We start from the raw sequence: 18,772 nt of genomic DNA, 5'->3' as shown, positions 1-18,772 counted from the left end.
ATAATTTGAGTGAAAAATTTGCATTATGTGTGAACACAATAAATGGTGACCACCTCTGTCAACAGGTGGTTTTACTAACCTTTACTGCATTAAGTATTAGAGAATGTGTGGTTTAAATAACCAGATAAATATACTAGGAGTGAGTGGACAGAGCAAGCTCCCTGTGACTAGTTTACAACCTGGAACCTGTTTGTCCAAGCCATTTGGGAAGGATCAACAAACATAAGATGGTTGGTCTTTACCCCTTAGTGTTTGCTTCAGAATTAATATAAAACAACCATAAAATAAAGAAATTTTTCAAAATCAATTTCTTATGTAAAACACAAGGGGACCACATAAGCCTTGTTCATTTAAAGTATTGCATAAGCATAACAACTCTTTGTAAGGCAGCAACACAATCTAACAAACCAAAAAAATAAGTTGAATCATTTGTGGTATAGAGAGCCAAGTAATTTACAGTTTGTACTTCAGAATTCTATGTACATGAAAATATATAAAGATTGACATAATTTGTTTTATGAACTCAAGCAGCTTGGGCAAGAGGTGTTGTCTGGGTTCTGTGAATTACAGTGGTTTGTATTAATAGGAGTCAATGGATCTGCAGCACTCGGAAACTGCTCAGCGGGGCATCACTTGGCCTCGCATTACAAACAGATCTTAAAAACTGCTCAACACAAGTGCTGTGCAAAGCTTGCCCCAGCAGAGAGTCCCACCAGTGAGGCAACAGTGACAAATCTGGGAATTCCAAAAAGTACAGAATCTTGTCAGCTAGGAATAATTAAATGGAGTTCAGTGCTTTTCCTTGTTGCCAGAAAATACACAGCCAGAAAATAGCAACCAACCAGTGAGGCACCAAGGAGTCAAGCTGATACACCTGGTAACCCAAGAACTCTGTAGGTAACCAACAGGACAATTACTAACAGAGGGAAAGAAACAAAGCGATCAGAAACAGACTGTGAGGGAGATTTTTTCTTATTTTTTCCTAAAGCATTAATCAAGTACATCCCAGGTTTGAATCTTCTAGTATTTTTATTTGCTTTTATTAGATGTTCAGTTCTTGAAATAAACTTCAAACAAAAAAGCAGCCTCTGTACTTTTCCATAAGGCCTTGATGGAATGACTGACCCTGCATGTATATTCATCCTTGCCTACAGGGTTAGTTCTTAGGAATAATACCTCATTTTTGCTGAAAGGTCCACAGGAACAAGAAATCTGGAGCTTGCTATGAAGACAGCTATTCAAAGTGTGGATGAACTGCACCCTGTTCCTGGGGGGAACCTGGTGAGAGAAATTTACTGCTCTCCAGACCAGGAACGGGCTCCTTATTTACTTCAAGAGAAGCTATTCAGTTCTGAATAGCACAGTATATTAGCAAAGATAATTGGCCTTTCTAAAACAAAAAGAAAATATATGAAATAAATTTGTAAGGTAATGCAATACACAAGTGCACTTGTATTACTATTAGCATAATAAGTAATGGAAATGTATATAAATGTGTACATCTGATCCTGTAATCAAAATTATCTTCTCCTTCACATTGCAGACTGTGTTAATAAAAGGCAAAACATAGCAACCCTGGCAGGTAAATTACCCAGTCCCACGTGTCGAGAATCACCTCCCATTTAGTGTTGTATAAAAGCCATTACCTAGCAGTGATCAGAGTGGTAAGGCAGCTTGTTATCCATGCCTTCCTTGCTGAAATAAGCACGGCCTCATGGACCAGCTCAGGAGAGTCATCCAATCGGATGCCAAAGGTACGTGACTAGGCATATTAGAGTACTTAAACAAGAGCTTTTCTATTTGTCATCTTGTCCAAAAGTAGCAATAATGTACTTTCTCAAGATAAAACAAAGAAGGGAGAGCTCAAAAAAGCTTCTAGAAAAAAAAAATTGGTATGCTTAAGAAATTTTAAAAGTCTTTAGCTTTTGGTCCTCTGTGTATTTAGAAAAAAGCTAATACAGTTTTTACTAGGCAATTGTTACATAGCATTTTCTAAAGAAATCTGGAAGTAGGGTAAGGATTCTTTAAGGCATTCAGATAGTAGTGCTAATGAAAGCAGTATTATTAGATAATCCTACACATTAAAAGCAAAACTATTAATGTTTTTCTTAGGTGAAACATAATTTCTACTTACTACTGTTTACTGTACTAGCTATGCACAAGACCTGCTGTACTACTTAGTTACATGTTTTCTTAGATTCAAAGTTACACCTCTGCTGACTAAGGTAAGTAGTGTTTTATGATGGCACTGGACTTTTATGATGGACATTGTCATGCCTAGCACATCACTTATAGGGGAAATAAACACTCACAGCACTATCCTTGGAGAAAACGTTCTGACTTGCCTGTGATCTCTTGTTGGAGTCCACAGGCAACAGGTGCAGACACGTTAGGAATGTACTTCTCCCTCTGCTCTTTTTTTTCTTTTTCTGCCCACATGCTAGTGAGAGAGAATCCTACAGCAAAACCAGAAATCTTCCCCATTGCAGCACAATGCACAAAACTACACATGGCTGAACAGACTTGTAGTGGGCTCCAGTAGCCACTAGACCAAGGAGAGAAACTTCTGAACAGTTTTGTAGCGGAAAACTGTCTGATGATAAAATGAGGTCATAGTAAATTACATAACATTGATCAAAGTTCTCACACAGCCCTTAAGAGAACGACATAAATTAAATTCTTTCCCTTCAGAAACATTTTGAAATCCAGAACCATCTGGGATTTCATTATCACAGTCCAGAGACTGTGGACCAAAGAAACGCCCCAGAGTACTGATGTGGTCACAGTGTGGCTCATGCGGCTCTGGTGGATGACTCTTACATCCCTTTGTTCCTTTGCCCAGCTGTAACAGCCTCGAGTGAGTCAATCTTAAAAAGGCTATATTCTCTTCCTACCACACATGCAAACTATTAAACCTAATTTTTGGTTAAAAACAGAAGGGAAGCATTTAATTGCTACTAAACAGCAATACTTATAAATAAGTATTAAGTTTAAGCAATACTTAAATAATACATTTTTAGATATTAATAACTGTCTCACAAACTTTCTTTGATTTACTGTTCTTATGGACTTAATGCCAAAATAAAGGAGTGCATAGCAATCCATAAAGGAAGCACTTTGCAAAAAGAGTGATCCAGTTATGACAAGTACAAAAAAGGTCTCATGAAATTTCCCTTATTTGGGTATTTTGGGAGAGAAAATGATGTTTAAATCCATGTCCAAAAGATCATTCAACATTAAGCATAAGAAAGTTGCTGCAGTTCCAGGTATTAAATACTTTCATTATTGTTGTAGCCCTTAAACTTAGATTTTAAAATTGTTCAGTTTGGTTTATTTTAACATCAGTTTATAGAAAACATGGCACAAATGAAAACTAAACCCATCCCATTTCAAAGTTATGAATCAGACAAGTATGAACCTATAAAAATGAGTTAAATTATTAGATATTCTTTTTAACCTGCAACCTTCCAAGTCTTATCCCAAAAATTTTAATAGTGAGTGAAATTCCCTTTCATATCATTCCGTATCATTAATTTTTAACCTTATTTGTCAGAGCATGTGTGAAGGACCAGTCCTTTATTGGGTTGTTACTGTAAAAACAAGATATTTAACTTTTCATGTAGGCTCACAGCAACCTAAGGTTTTAGATCCCTGATGTATGTAAAAATTCAAACTTTCCCCCAGAAATGGAACTACTCTTTTAAATTAAAGTGCTTAAACGTTTTTGGGCTTGAAACACTTCAAGACATAGTTTGTACTCAGGGCAGCACTGAACTCATCTCTTAGCACACAACTTCCATCCTCAGAAGCAAGTTCATTACTTAAAGAGAGAATTTACAATTAAAGGGAAAATTTACATCTGCTTTTGATTATCAGAATAATATGGATTCCTTTTTTAAGTGATGGTTAAATGCTACTTTTTTTTTTTTCTTTTAATTTTAACTTCATTCCATATTCAGGAATACTGGAAAAGATACGATTGTGTTTAATAAAGAAACTGCTGCCAGATTTGGAAGACAGAAGGAAATATCATGAGGAGTTTGCCTCATCCACGTCATTTCATGGTGTGCATAACATTGTCCACACGCAGAGCAAGGCTCGCAGAGCGCTGTGGCTGCTGATAGTCGCAGGCTGCCTTGCCATTGTTATTTGGCAGATCTGCAGCCGCTTCATCTACTACTTCAGCTGGCCAACCACAACTACAGTGGTGGTTCAGTACGTGGAAAACATCAAATTCCCCGCTGTGACCTTCTGCAACTTGAACAGGTAAAAATTAGATTTGCTGTTTGCTCTTGCATCACAACCATCTTTATCTGAAAGCAGACAGGTCCCACAGTTTGTTTGGACAAATCACATAAACCAAGGAAAATATGGCTATGGGAGGGGCATGTCTTCCATACCACCGCATGATATTCTTAAATGAAGATGAAAATATGAGAATCAAGAATGGGAGGTTGATTTTATAATCTTCCTCTTCCTTCAGACGACATGATTTTTAAGTTTCACAACCAAAGTTGGAATAGGAAAACTCATCTGGGTGTTAGTGTTCTATGTACAGAGTGTTGTTTTTCAGTGTAACTAATGGACAGCCATCAGCCACATCCAAGTTAAAAATAAAAGACAAGATTAGCAAGTGATTTTAAATATAAATCTCATGCAAAGGTAAAAGTCCTAGGTAAAACAGATACTCTTTTTTCAGAGGCGCTCAGCCTTTACAACTCCAGCTGATGTCTGGGGTTTTTGCAGGAGAAAAGCATTTGGGTTGCTTGGAAATCATGTATCTAAGCAAGAACTGCACTAGAGATTTCTACATTTGAAGACAGTGGCCAACGTTCAGTGCAGCCACTTCAAAAATAATTTAATAAAATGGAGGCCTGATTTTCAGAGCGAATACATAAATTAGGAACACTTTTAGAACCACAGAAAGTTTATCCACATTTTTTCCCCTCAAAAAATAGTAAGTTTTCTTATTTTCTACCTTTTCCTGGCAGAATCAGCCAGAAGTCCAAGCCTCAAAGACGTGGATTGTTCTGCCTCCCCATGCCACCTTCCCATTACCTGCATAAAGCTTCCCTGCATTATCCCACACAATGTGCACTGCAGGCAGAAGTCCCTCTGGTTGCAGGGAGCTGGCTGTTATAAACGTGCCTCGCTTCTTATAATGATAGCAGCAGCACACTGTAGGGAGTCAGCTACTGAGCATGGCATTTTTCCATCTAAGTAACAGTTTGGTGCCATATCCATCTGCCAGTCACGCTGTGCTTATCCTCCCCTCATGGTTTTATTAACTGGGGTTTCTTCATTAGCAGGACAAAGAGGCACAGCACTCCCTCCCTCTGTCTTCATTTTTTGACTCAAATTTGGTTGTGAAGAGCTGATCCTACCAATCTTGCTTAAACTGGGGCATTAAGATCTATTACACAAATATGTTACATTAATACATTTTTAAAAAATGTATTTTAATACTTTTTAATACATTTAAATACATTTTAAAAATGTCAATTCTAAATAATATGGCATTCTAGTTTCATTTGTGCTTATTCTCTCCTCAAGCTTATAACTCCAGTAAAGTCTTACTTTACTTCAGTAAAGAACTTCAATGTTGTAGATAAGGAAAGCACCACCAAAGTCTCATCATGTTTTTGAGACTTTTCAAGTGGATTCAAGGAGTAAAAATTACCTTTGATTTAAAACACCATGCCATCAGCTCATGGGAAGATACACTGTCTACAGTGAGGTGTAGTGCCTTAGTAAAGCAGGTACATGAGACTACTGCAGATGTGCTTAGAATTCAATTTTCCAAATTAAGAAAGACAGCTTTTTTTTTTTGAAAGGGACAGCTCCTCTCAGCTAGTTTCCCACATCTAAACACAATTGTTCAGCTTGTCATCGGCTCTACAAATTTGGTTGTTGGCTTATGTGAATGGTTCAGCTACTCAAGGGATTTGGTTTTTAATGTTTAATAAACAACCACACAATAGAAATGTTTCCTATATGACTGACCAGAATAACCATGGGAAGGCGTCTATTTTCTGTTTCCAGATATGGAAGATACATTCCTAGAGATAGAGACCATATTGTTTATTTGTGCTGTAGAGATCAAACTGCAACCTGGAGGGCAAGAATCACTTATAGTTTGTGAGCAGAGAGCAAATTGTGTCACAGTTTTGTCAAGAGCAACCTTGAGATCAGTCCTATAACTACAGAATATCAAGCAATTTTTTCTCCTTCTCACTGACAGGTTTCAAGCTCATGCAGTGAGCAACATGAAAGTAATTTTTTTAATTTGGAACATTGTATCTTCAATTCTCCAAAAATTTGCTGTGGAAGATAAATATTCCCAGGAGTTAAATGATTTCCTTTTTGGGAACCAGAACTTCAGCATCAAAGACTTTACAAGGAAAAATGGGTTTTATCTGAACAGCAGCACATTGCTAGAATGTGATTTTTTTGGAAAGCCATGTTACCCACAGGTAAATATATTTATTTTATTAAAACAGTAGCATGGAGAAGAAGGGGATATATTCCTATTCTTGAGACAGTTAGTTTTGCCAGCTGCTCCCCTATGTTCCTTTACAGTCAGACAATAGAGAACAACAGTCCTGCTCTAAATTACCCTGAGGGTCTCAGTTCTCCCACTGACTACAGAGGCAGCCTGCTGGACTCTCTGAGCTGTGAGATGGGATTTCAGTTTAAATTGCTCTCTGCCTAATGCCACTTCGGCACAGACAGCAGCCTTTGAAAGCTGTCATACCTCCAGGATGTATCTAACAACCCTTTCCAAGAGTGACCTATAATGAAGGACAGATGGATAGAAGTTTTTTGCATGATGTGATTCTGTAGCTTTGCTCTTGAGGTCAAGAATACAGACAGCCAGAGTAACTGGCTATATGCAGAGTCCACAGGAATTTTAAATACTGAAATTAAAGTAGCCCATCTTCTGGAATTTGGGACAACAGCCAAAAAATAAGGTGATGACATTTTTATTTCAATTCTTCTGTAAAAAAATTCCCTTAATTAAACTTAAACAGAAAATGTGAACAAAGAAGTCAGGTCTATGTCCTTTCAGTTTAATTTAACCTTTAGATATGCTATAGTTTCTAAAATTAGGCATCATTAGAGACTTCTCTTAACTGGAAGACAATAGTGCTAAGAACTAAAACTAAAGCTTAATGAGTTACAACCATAATAAATTATGAGGTGGTTTTGGGAAAAAATGCAAATATTGTACTTTCATATGTAACATGACATTTAGTTTTGAAAAAGCCTTCACTAAGCAGATAATGGAAAAAAGTTTAAAAGTTATTTTTTAATATATAATTTCTAGATAATGTAACAGGTATAGAAATAACACAGGACCTCATTAAGTTATTCTGAGCAACTCATAAGTATTAATAAACAATGTGAACTTTTTTCTTTAAATTTCATTTCCTATAGAAAGGGCTGAAATACTTTTGAATATTTCACCAATTATGACTTTTCTGATTGTAATATTGAGCACTTTGGAGGAAAAAATAAAACAAAATAACCCAACAACCCCAGAAGTCCCTCTCTTGCATTGGAATTAACTAAGTAAACTGCAAGTGTTCTTTCTTTCATTTCACTCTTCCCTATTTTCCTTTATTGAAGGATTTTGAACAGGTTTTCACTGAATATGGAAACTGCTTTACTTTTAATCACAATGATCTTTCAGCAAGAAGAGTGAGTTTGTCTGGAAGAGGCTTACATTTGCTTTTTGATGTCCAGCAGGTACAACTATCCTAAGGATTATAAGCAATGAATCATGTACTAACTTATAAATTATTGGAGGGGTTTTTTTTTGTTTGGTTTGGGATTTTTGTTTGATTGAGTTTACACAGACCTCCAGAATTTCATGCACTAAATGCAAAATCAAGACTATTTCCAAGTGAGAGGGTGTTTTAAAGGAAAGACCCAAGTAAAGATTTTAAAAGACAGAACTACTATTGACTCCGTCCCCAACTAAGGGGAAGAAGGTCGTGAGCGAGCATATACGTGCACTGTTCACCCACAATTGAAACACGTCACCAGAAAAGCAATTTAATTTTCTACAAGCTGTTCATTTTAATAAAAGGCCCAGTAGGGAAGGTCAGCTGGTGCCAGTTTCTAAGTAGCACCAAATTTTAGTTACAGCAGCTGCAGCAGCACAATGACAGCCAGGACCTGGTCTTTGCACTGTAAATTGTTTCTGACATTAGAACTGCCTTTGACCAACAAAAAGCAGAAAACAGGGAATATTACCTTGTGAGAACAGGGAAGAAAGCTACCAGACTGAAAAATAACTTAGAAGCTGGCTTTTGTTCTCTAGGAATTATGAGTCAGGAGTGAAAGGTCCTGAAGAGAATAATGGAAAGTTTGCTGAAATGTGATGGGTAGAGGCAAGTGAAAGAAATAAATCTCCAAGTTATGTGTAAATGCTCATCTATGACTTCTTGTATTTAAAATTAGGGGATGCCAAAAAGAATAAAAAGGTTAAAAGTTCATAGCAACTGGAAGGAAACCCACAGATGTAATGAACAAAGGAAATTCAAGTCAGTTTGTTTCTATACTTTCCTGTAAATTGTTAAAATCGTTACTAAATAGCACAGTACCAAAATAAATATAGCTAAAGGTTCAGATGGTAAGCAAAGCCAATTCTTTTTGTATCAGGACAAATTCACCGACGAGCCTGCTCTTGGTTACACTGATGCTGGAATAACTTTTGTTATCCATTCACCCCAAGAGCTTCCACGTTTTGATGGTTTAGGTTTACTGACACCAGTGGGGATGCACGCACAGGTCGCAATCCGTCAGCTGAAGGTGAGGTCTTTGCCCATGAACTGGGAGTAGTGTTTTTTACTCTCTCTAATTCTCTTCTGAAGCACTGACAGTGAATTAGACATTTTGGAATGTAAAATATTTATTATGCCTCAGTGACTGCAAAAAATAACATTTCCTCCAGACACAAACGAAATTACTGCTGTTTGGGGGAGGATATCACTGTTTTTCCTAATTTGTCCCTATCAAAGCCAGCCCTTCTATCCTGTAACTTTACAGCCTCATTGACAGATAATGCTAAAAGGACACCACAGAATTTCCCTATAAACACATGCTGCTACCATTAAGGGGGTCTCACATTCCTAGCAGAATCGAAGCAGAGCAGAGTACCACTTTGCACTAAGCTGTCTGATCAGGCCCTGCTTTTGCTGTGAGAGAAGGGAGATGAATTTTTAATCCCAAGAGCATGAACTGTAATTGCCTCTAATTGAATCACAATGTTACAGCTTATGTCTTCAACAGGCTTCCTGCAGCATTTTGAAATGTGAAAAAGCAATACCTACGTTTAAAAAAAGACCCCAAAAAATGATATCTTTTGTTATTATTACCCTACAGTCAATTATCCAAGAATACCCATGGGGAGAGTGCAAGCCTGATATAAAGCTTCAGTACCACAAGATTTATAGTACTAACGGATGTTTGCTGGAATGCAAAGCCCGGTACATACAGGACTGGTGTGGCTGTTTGCCATTCATTCTTCCAGGTATTTCTCAGGAGTATCATCATACCACACACTGATCATCTTCTTGGAAGACACCACATGTTACTGAATAGCCAAGGAGATAGAGCACATTATCTGAGGGAAATCTCCAGCTGAGATTAATTAAAATTCCAATGAATCAAGCAAGATATTTGGTCAAGCCTAGACCTAGCATCTGGGTCATTGTCTGTTCTTAGGATACAGTCCAAAAAATAGAAAGAAACAATTATGCCTCAGGAGCGTGAGACAGATCTGTAGTCTTCAACCTGACTTCCTAAGGAGCTGGGGCTAAATCCATAAGAAGGCTTATATTTTCCACACATAATCCAGACAACTTTGCAGGCAGGTGTTCAGCAACCACAGCAGAAGAGCTTGCTTGAAGACAGAATCTGAGGACTCCTACATGAGCCATAGAAAGAGTCTGGCAGCAGCAAAGGCTCTACAAAAGCCAAAAAGCTGTATGGAGCCTTCCAACCAGCCTCAAGTGTGGAGCACCATGTGCATGCTGTAATACTCCCCTAAAGTATCCAGGCTTCTTAATCACTCTAAAAGTGTAAAGCAGTAACAGTTCTTTACACTCTCACACCTTTTCAGCTTTAAATGTAACGACAATACTGTCACCTAAAGCAAGAGTTGGAGCCCAAATCTCTGTTCTGGCACCTCTTTTTTCACAGATGGTGGGCAAGAAAGCCACTAGATCACAAGCAAAGCCACAAGAAAGCCTGCACTTTCTGACTCATTGTATTTTTTAAATATGCTCAAGCAAGGCAGAATGCTCTTAGTATAGTAGACCCATTACTGTGTAATCTCTAGCCTGCTTGTTCGAGAACCCCTGGGAAAGGAGGTCAGCAGTCTTCTGAAAACTGTCTTGGAAAAGGGGCTGCCAAGGCAATTAAGGATCTCCCATGCCTGGGGTGACAGCTTAATGCAAGGACAGTTAGATAAAGGAGAGCAATGCCTCCTGGAACTGTGTGGTAAACTGCCACACAACATCTCCATGTGAGGGAAAAAAAAATTAAAATGGGGTGAAACTGAGGCCATCTGAAATCTGAAAATTTTGCTCTAGTTCAGCATACTATCTTACTACCTAGGTCTCCAAAAAACTGCATGAAGTTCAGAATTCCTGCAGAAACACATGGAATGTGATCACATATCAAATCTACCTTACTTCTGGGTTTTTTTTTCATTTCCACTAGGAAAAGCAGAAATTCCTGTCTTTAGCAAGCTAACACAAAGAGTGAGCCACAAGCTTAAAGACAGGTCAGGCTGGTACACATAATGAAGGTGTTTGCTCCAACAGCAGCCTTCTGGCTTGGTCTGTTGTCTTCACCCTGTACCCCTCCTGATGTTGGCAACTGCACTGTGCCAAACTGAATTGATTTCTCAGTTGTGTAATCATTAATGTGAAGTGGTGAGCGGGCTTTGATGACATTACATTTCAGTTTAGTGCAAATAGAGCTAAGGGTTAGATGGTTAATTGGGGCTCCTAAACATTTTTATTTATTTTTAGGAAATGGAACAGAATGTGACTTGCTGAAATTTTACAAATGTGTTTATCCAGCCGTCTGTAAGTAATAACTTCATATTCATGCTTTCTAAGCAATTCCAAATAGTAGAAAATATCTATCAATTAAACCAAAATAATGAAACTGCTCTGACATGGAGTGCATCCAAGTTCATTTAATATTCTGAAAACAGAGACCAGACAGAGCGTGATATATATATGTCCATTAAAAAACAGACCACACCAAAAATACTCAAAAATAACTGTATGTGCGTGTATATATATATATATATATATATATATATATATATTAAAGAACTAATAGAAGATTTCATTTTAGCAATCAGAAATTGTTTTAAATGGAAGAGCATCCAGCTAATCTGTTTTCAATCAACAAGCCTCTAGCTAGAATTTTCACACCTTCATGGCATCCTTCTAGATCCAATGTTGTATTCTTTGTGCAAGAAGAGTGAGCAGCACAGCAATAGCAGGTTTGTTAACTGGTAAAAACATAAATCACTGGACTTCAAGGTTTTACCTTTTTAAAGTAAATTACAAATTTTGAAAGCACTTCAAATGCAATTCTTTTCCATAAACAAATCATCTGCACACAGTGGGTATGAAATTTGTAACTCACCGTAATAGACTGGAAAAATACTTAAAATGGTAATCTGAGAAGTAACCTTTAATGGACTTCAGAAAACTTTCTTTTTTAATTGCTTTGGTTTCTATTGTGTAATGTGAGTCTCTCTGAGTGATTAGTAGACTCAGAATTTGGTGTGGAGACTGTTTTAATAAGGTGCATGCAACATTCAGGCCAGATCTACTGCTGTGAACATTTACTTTTTTTTTCCCTGTAGCTGTTTTGAAGTGGATTCCACTAAGTTCACACTCTTATATTACCATGATCTTTAAAAGCCTGCCATGAGGGAAGATGTATATTATTTTAATAAATATTCAGTAACTGAATTTCAAAGAAACCACAGAGCAATAAGCAAAAATGACTCCACATTCCTCTGAAGGATAGACAGGATTCAGAATTAGATCCCAGAAGATTTGTAGATATGTGGTCCCCAGCACATCATTTAGGGGCTGATTCTCCTTTGATAGTGTAGGAGAGGTAAGACATCTGATAACACTTATCCAGTATTTGCAGGACCTACTAAGAGCATTATTTTAGGAGCTCTAAAGGCTGCCTCTCCAGAATAAAATTGCAAACCCCAGCATCTCTGGAGAGTATTTTAAATCATCACCTAACAGGTTATCTCCTCCTCTGTGCTTTGCAGAAGTGGGAAGCCCACCAGCAGAGCAAACAGACACAACCTCTGCCACCCCACAAACAGGACAAATAGAGCATCATATGCAGGAGATTACAGTACTCATCTCACAGTGATGGCTTATGATTTAGGAAACATTTATGCCTCACAGTTTTTCATCCACATTGTTTTTCTCTACCTTTCCCAGATCTCTGTAATTATTATTTTCTGTAATTCTTTCTGTAATTCCTTGTTAGACGAATGGTTCCCCACTTTCATGAGCAGCCAGACCTGCAGAATGTTATGACTTCTCTTATTTGAAGAGACACAGCTTTCCCTAAGCCTTCTTAGCTGTCTTGAGCCCAATTATGAAATGGCAAGCAGGGTTTCAGGTAAAGTGAACTTAGCTTACCAAGATTTTTATAATTATCAGATGATAACAAACTACTATTGGAACTGCTGTTTCTGTGCACTGAAATGAGCTGGGAAGGCACTAAAGCATGAAGATCAAGGGTACACACCTAAGTATTTAATTAGAAAGCTAGCAAATAACATAGCAAGTCTACTGTTGTCTTTTTGTTTAACTGTGGATGTGAAATAATAAGCACATTAAAGCTCCAATGAAAGCAGAAGGACTTAGAGGTGCTGTATTTCTTTGGAAAAAGTGAGAAAAATATCTCAACCCTTGCTTTTGTGCACCAGTTTCCCAAATGACAGTTGCAAATACTTATTTGATCCTTCAAAACTGATAAGTATCCACTTTTCTTGGGATAATTAATACAGACATTTATCAAAGACAGTTAAAAGTAATTTACTTAAGTTTTTAAACTGTGTGCTTTTTTAGAAATATTATATAAATTATTTATTCTGAAATTTCAGATGATATAGAGATAAAAGGATTATGTACAGCAGGAACACACAATTCTACTTGTCCTGTCCCATGTGAAGAAACAGATTATCCTACCACTGTCACCTATTCAAACCTTGGAGGAGAAAAAACCATAAAATATTTTTCTACTAAACTGAAGAGAAGCCCAGAATACATCAGGTAATCTTGCTTAACACTTTGTCCAACAAAGAAATTATTCACATAGATACATATATATATATATGTATATAAGACACTCAGATACACCTAAGACTGAATAACAAAGAATAGATAACGCAATTACAAAATAGTATTCTCAATTACCTTCTCTGTCGCTAATCTCTTATAAGAAAGTTTTTTGATCACTGTTTCAATTAGGAATAAAAAAAAAGCAAGGTTATCAAATCTATTCACAATAGATTCAGTAGAAAAGATAAATCTTTACAATTCCACAAATTAAGGCAATGAACACAAACAGATGCTATATAAACTTTTTCTCCTATTCCCAAAAGAAGATTTGTAAGTACTGAACACTGGGTTTTATTGTAGCAGCAATGCCGCAGATTTAATATTTTCTACTGTTAGTAGAATTCCTTAACATCATTTACATTAAAAAAGTTATTTAGAAGATCTTAGGTTCCTCATTAATTCTCACGAGGTAGCAGAAGAGTGAAACAGGATGGTTGTGTGTGATTGAAAGCGTTACAAAGATAAAGGAGGTAGTTCTCCACCCAACAGAAGATACTTGTAGCATAAAAACATCTGAGCAGTACTGACTATATCTTTTATACAGGAAAAGGTGACAGGGCTTACATTATGCATAGAGCTGTGTTGCTCAGTATGCTGTACTATACTGTACTATACTGACCTAACCTGCATACTTTTAATTCAGAGATGACACGTGTCCTTATGCTTTAATAGATCACACATGCCTTACTGTTATGGTATAACAAACTGATGCCAGACTTCCTCGCAAACACAAGCATTATATATCAAAAAACTGAATTCTTTCCAGATTTTTTTCTGCTAGAAAGATATGATAGAGTTGTCAAAGGAAATTCAACACAGTTTCATACACTGAATTATCTCTTACTCATAGCCAGAGATATCAGCAGTACAAATGAGTATTAAGGATGGCACTGCATGAACTCATAGTATATACAATATCAAAGTATGTTTATAAACAACTATAGAAAATTTGGTTCATGAAATATCTATGAGTTGTTTATTATCTCAGTGACTTTGGTTTTCTCACTTTTGAAGCCATCAGTCTGCAAATGTTTGCATAACTTTATACATGCACAGGAACTACACAAATCATATAATGGTTGGGTTAGATGGGACCTGTGATGGTCAACTAGTCCAACTCCCCTGCAATGAGCAGGGACATCATCATCATCCACATCAGGTTGCTCAGAGCCCAGTCCAAGCTGACCTTGAATGTTTCCAGGCATGGGTCATTCGCCACCTCTCAAGGCAACCTGCTCCAGTGTTTCACCACCCTTGCTGTAAAAAATGCCTTACTTATACCTAGCCGCAATCTACCCTCTCTTAGTTTACAACCATTACCTCTTGTTCTTTATCTACGGGCCCTATTAAAATGTCTGTTCCAAATGAGCATTATGCAAATTAAACCTGTTGTTATATGCAAACTATATTAATCCCTTGAGGACATTTTATCTTTGTTGATTATTTTATTGTCTGTAAACATTATGCGCAACTCAGTAATTATTCAATTAAGCAAGGGAACATACAGGACATTCTCCTGTTACCAGGCCTTAACCAATAGGAATCCTGCCAACACATTAATGAGTACACATTTCAAACTATAAAACATAGAGATGTATTTATTTCTGAAGATGTATGGAGGAGAAAGTTAAATATTTATTGGATAGTTCTGCTAGCAAATCCATTACAAGGGCAGGAGCCTTACTAACAGAATCTAGAATAAGATTATTTTTATACATTGGTGCTACTTGAGTTTTAGAATTAGCACCCAAAGAGATAGAAGGGATGATTTTGTATAGAAAATACTCAATTTTCATTAATATTGTTAATTAATCATTGTCACTGTCAAACAAAAAAAACCTGCAGCTGTTAACACTTATGAAGAATCATAGAATGGTTAGAGGTGGAAGGGACCTTAATGATCATGTGGTTCCAATCCCTGTGGGCAGGGGTACCACCCTCTACATCAGGTTACTCAAAGCCCCATGCTACCTGGCCTTGAACACTGCCAGGGATGGGGCATCCACAACTTCTCTGGACAACCTGTTCCAGTGCCTCACCATCCTCTCACAGTAAAAAGACTTTTTCCCAGTATCTAATCTGAACCTACCCTGTTTCAGTTGAAAGCCATTTCCCCTTGTCCTATCCCTATATGTCCTTGTAAAAAGTCACTTTCCACGTTTTTGTAGGCCCCCTTTAGGTGCTGGAAGGCTGCTAGAAATTCTCTCCAGAGGCTTCTCTACTCCAGGCTGAAGAGCCATAAGTCTCTCAGCCTGTCCTCATAGGTGAGGTGCTCCAGCCCTCTGATCATCTTCATAGTCTCCTCTGGACTCTCTCTACATCCTTTTTATGATGGGAGCCCCAGAGCTGGACAAAACACTCCAGGTGTTCTGTTCTGCCCCTTGAGTTGTTCCACTCTTGTGGGCCTTCCCCCAAATTTACGGTCACTTTTCCTTCGATGCAGTCCGGGCAGACTCTGAGGGTTGCAGATGCACGTTACTGGTTTGTGTTGAGCTTCTCCTCAGTGAACACCCCAAGTCCCTCCATTTAGGGCTGCTCTCGTTCTAGTCTCTGTTCAACCTGTTTTTGTGCTTGCCCTGACCCAGGTTCAGTACTTAGCACCTGTTTTGGTTGGACTACCTGAGGTTTGCACAGGCTCACCTCTCAAGCCTGTCCAGGTCCCTCTGGAAGGCATCCCTTCCCTCCAGCATGCCAGTCACACCACACAGCTTGGTGTCATCGACAAACTTGCTGAAGGAGCCCTCAGTGCCACTGTCCATGCCACTAAAATAGATGTTAAACAGTGCTGGTCAAAATACTCTACATGGACACTGAGCTACTGACATTATGTGTGCAATCAGTTTTTGTGTCCGTTTTCTTCCAAACACATTATTTTTATATGCAATTTAAGACATAGGCAGAGCCTTTCTGTAGACAAGATACCATAAAGAGAAGCTCTTTACTCAATCATCACACAGGTCTTGCTCCAACTGAGATTTAGCTACTTCCACTTTTGCAGCAGACAAGAATCTAATTAGGTAAGTGACGCTACTAGCAGGAGGTAGAATTGAACATCCAAGTTTAGGACAAGCACTGCTCTGCACCAACAGGCCAATTGAAATAAGCACAATTAAATATGCAGTTGCACATAATCAAGAGTGGTAGGCCACACTTTGCTTGACATTTCCACTCAAGTTTCTCTCAGTGACCCTCAAAAAGTACGAGTCTATCCCACAGCACAGAAATAGAGCTACTTTTTCAACATAGAAGGAAGATCTATTCCTGCTAAACTGCTGCTGTTATTAGGACTTTGGGCCTTGTCCTTCTGTCATGTTATGATTTTGATAATGCTGGTTTAATATTTCATTAAAGGACACCATCCCCCTCCCTGAACTCAGACCATGCTGACAGATGTTAGTAAAAATGAACAGCACTCCTGACTGTCTATCAACTCTGTGTATTTGTCATTAGGCAGAACCTTGTGCGTATTGAGATTAAATATCATGATCTGAGCTACAAAATAACACAGCAGCAGAAGGCCTTGACTATCTCTGAGTTGCTTGGTAAGTGAATGCTTAATATTTATTATTGATTAATAATTAATCTAAAAATAGTATTTTTTTAAGAACACCAGACAACAAAATACCCCCATTTTTTTAATTCTCTCACCTCCTGAATAAAAAAGTGTGGGCTTCTGAACAAGAAGCCATAATTTTTATACTGTAATAGTAATAATCCATCTGTCTCATTGTCATTTTTGATACTGTCTCCTGTCATTCCATTAAAGAACCTGAGGTATGGACAACAGCTGAGAGTAAGAAGAATTAAGTTTGGCACTAGCTTATGGTTCTATCACAATCTTGGGGATTTGGAGAGGAGAGAGAACATGGGGATAAGAAGCAAGGGAACAGCTAAAAAGGCATAGAAGTAATAAATATTTTAAGCATCTGTTTCATAGTAGGATGCCTTGGGTTGTATTTGCTTTAGTTAGAATTTTCAAACACATTAGTCTTCTTCAGTAAACCTTCTTAAGAATATTAATTCTGTTTTCTTAAAGTGATGGATTATGTATATTGAATTTATTTAACACTTGAGCCTGGCAGGCTTTTGTTTGCTTGCTAGACTAAACCAGATGCTTCGGATGACATATGTTTATTTCCTTCTATTACAGCTGATGTAGGTGGCCAGCTTGGATTGTTTTGTGGTGCCAGTATGATTACAATCATAGAACTGCTAGAGTATATATTTACTAACTTCTGTTGGATGTGCATCTTTCTTCTTTTGAAAGCTCCTGAAATGCCTCAATGGAACAATCCATCCCACAACCAACCAACACATAAGGAAAAAAAGAGAGGAATACAGGAATGTTAGTGGCTTGCAGAAGTCTGGAACTAACTGGTTTTCCAAATTCCCTTTCTTTTTAAGATACAAAGAAGATAGTAATATTTTACATTGCTCCCTTCTTTGCACTCCGTATCCTCCCTTCTTTCCCTCAAAACTATTTAACTGTACTAAGTAACTTTAAATAGTCCATTTCACAAAGTCTCACTTTCCTTCTCATATAAAGGAAAAATGTAATCTTTAACTTTTATTTTAATAAATTAACTTTATTTTTAAAATAGCATAGCAAGTGATGCTGATATATGATACAATTTAGCATTCCTGACCCAGTTTTTATCTTCTGTGTTTTGAGTGATGACAAGTATCAATGCCAAATTATCTCACAGAAATTTCTCGACTACCATAAATATGGAGCATTGCTATTCTTAAAGTGCAGGTTCCTTATTAACAACTCTTCTAGTAGGTTATCATTTCAACATATTCCAGTGAAGAATATGGTAGCTTCACCTAGAACAATTAGGAATATGACTAACAGCAATAGAATTTTCAGTACTATCTGTCTGAAATACATAAAATCTCATCAGTCTGACAGCTACTATAGAAAATCACAGGGCATCCAAGTGGATGGCAAGTGGGCAAACATGGGTCAAGTTCAATGTTTAATGCCATGAAAGATGAAAGTAAAGGCTGAAGGTTTCATCTTAGTCTTACTAAATATAAGTCAGTGTAAGAATTTTGTGGCTTTGGTGCTGACTCAGGCTTCCTGAACATTTATTTCTTTAAAAGTGTTCAGAAAAGTTGCTGTGATTTCCTGCATCTGTTTGGGCCTAGAGCAGTAATGGTTTAGTCTTATGGTTTTTTCAGACAGCAGTGATTAAATAAAGCAGTAAGTGTATTTACTGAAGAGCCAAGTCCTTAATGCCAGATATAAAGTAATGAAAATGCTACCATTTGGCCATCATTGGCAACAGCTTCCCTTCAACACAAGCCCTAGGATCTGCAATTCAGGAAACACAGGAAATCTTTTTGCTTCCTAGAAA

General features: G+C 37.5%; 1 protein-coding gene across 1 annotated transcript; it reads left to right on the top strand.

Annotated features, from left to right (window-relative positions):
- The first annotated feature begins 1,714 nt into the window (after window positions 1-1,714).
- ASIC5 (acid sensing ion channel subunit family member 5) lies at window positions 1,715-18,028 on the top strand. Its single transcript, XM_058839158.1, has 10 exons — window positions 1,715-1,754; window positions 3,960-4,266; window positions 6,242-6,473; window positions 7,630-7,749; window positions 8,668-8,817; window positions 9,391-9,538; window positions 11,046-11,102; window positions 13,175-13,343; window positions 16,863-16,954; window positions 17,563-18,028. The coding sequence occupies exons 1-10, from the start codon at window positions 1,715-1,717 to the stop codon at window positions 17,760-17,762; spliced, it is 1,515 nt and encodes a 504-aa protein (XP_058695141.1). The 3' UTR covers window positions 17,763-18,028.
- Window positions 18,029-18,772: the final 744 nt, after the last annotated feature.

Source organism: Poecile atricapillus, chromosome 4, assembly GCF_030490865.1.
Source record: "Poecile atricapillus isolate bPoeAtr1 chromosome 4, bPoeAtr1.hap1, whole genome shotgun sequence".
NCBI lineage: Eukaryota > Metazoa > Chordata > Aves > Passeriformes > Paridae > Poecile > Poecile atricapillus.
Note: the sequence above shows the minus strand (reverse complement) of the source record. Positions and strands in the feature narration are given on the sequence as shown.

Coding starts and splice junctions, on each gene's coding strand:
- ASIC5 (XM_058839158.1), top strand. CDS start 1,715: ATGGACCAGCTCAGGAGAGTCATCCAATCGGATGCCAAAG. Junction 6,474..7,629: donor GAAAGCCATGTTACCCACAG/GTAAATATATTT, acceptor CCTTTATTGAAG/GATTTTGAACAGGTTTTCAC. Junction 7,750..8,667: donor TGCTTTTTGATGTCCAGCAG/GTACAACTATCC, acceptor TTTTTGTATCAG/GACAAATTCACCGACGAGCC.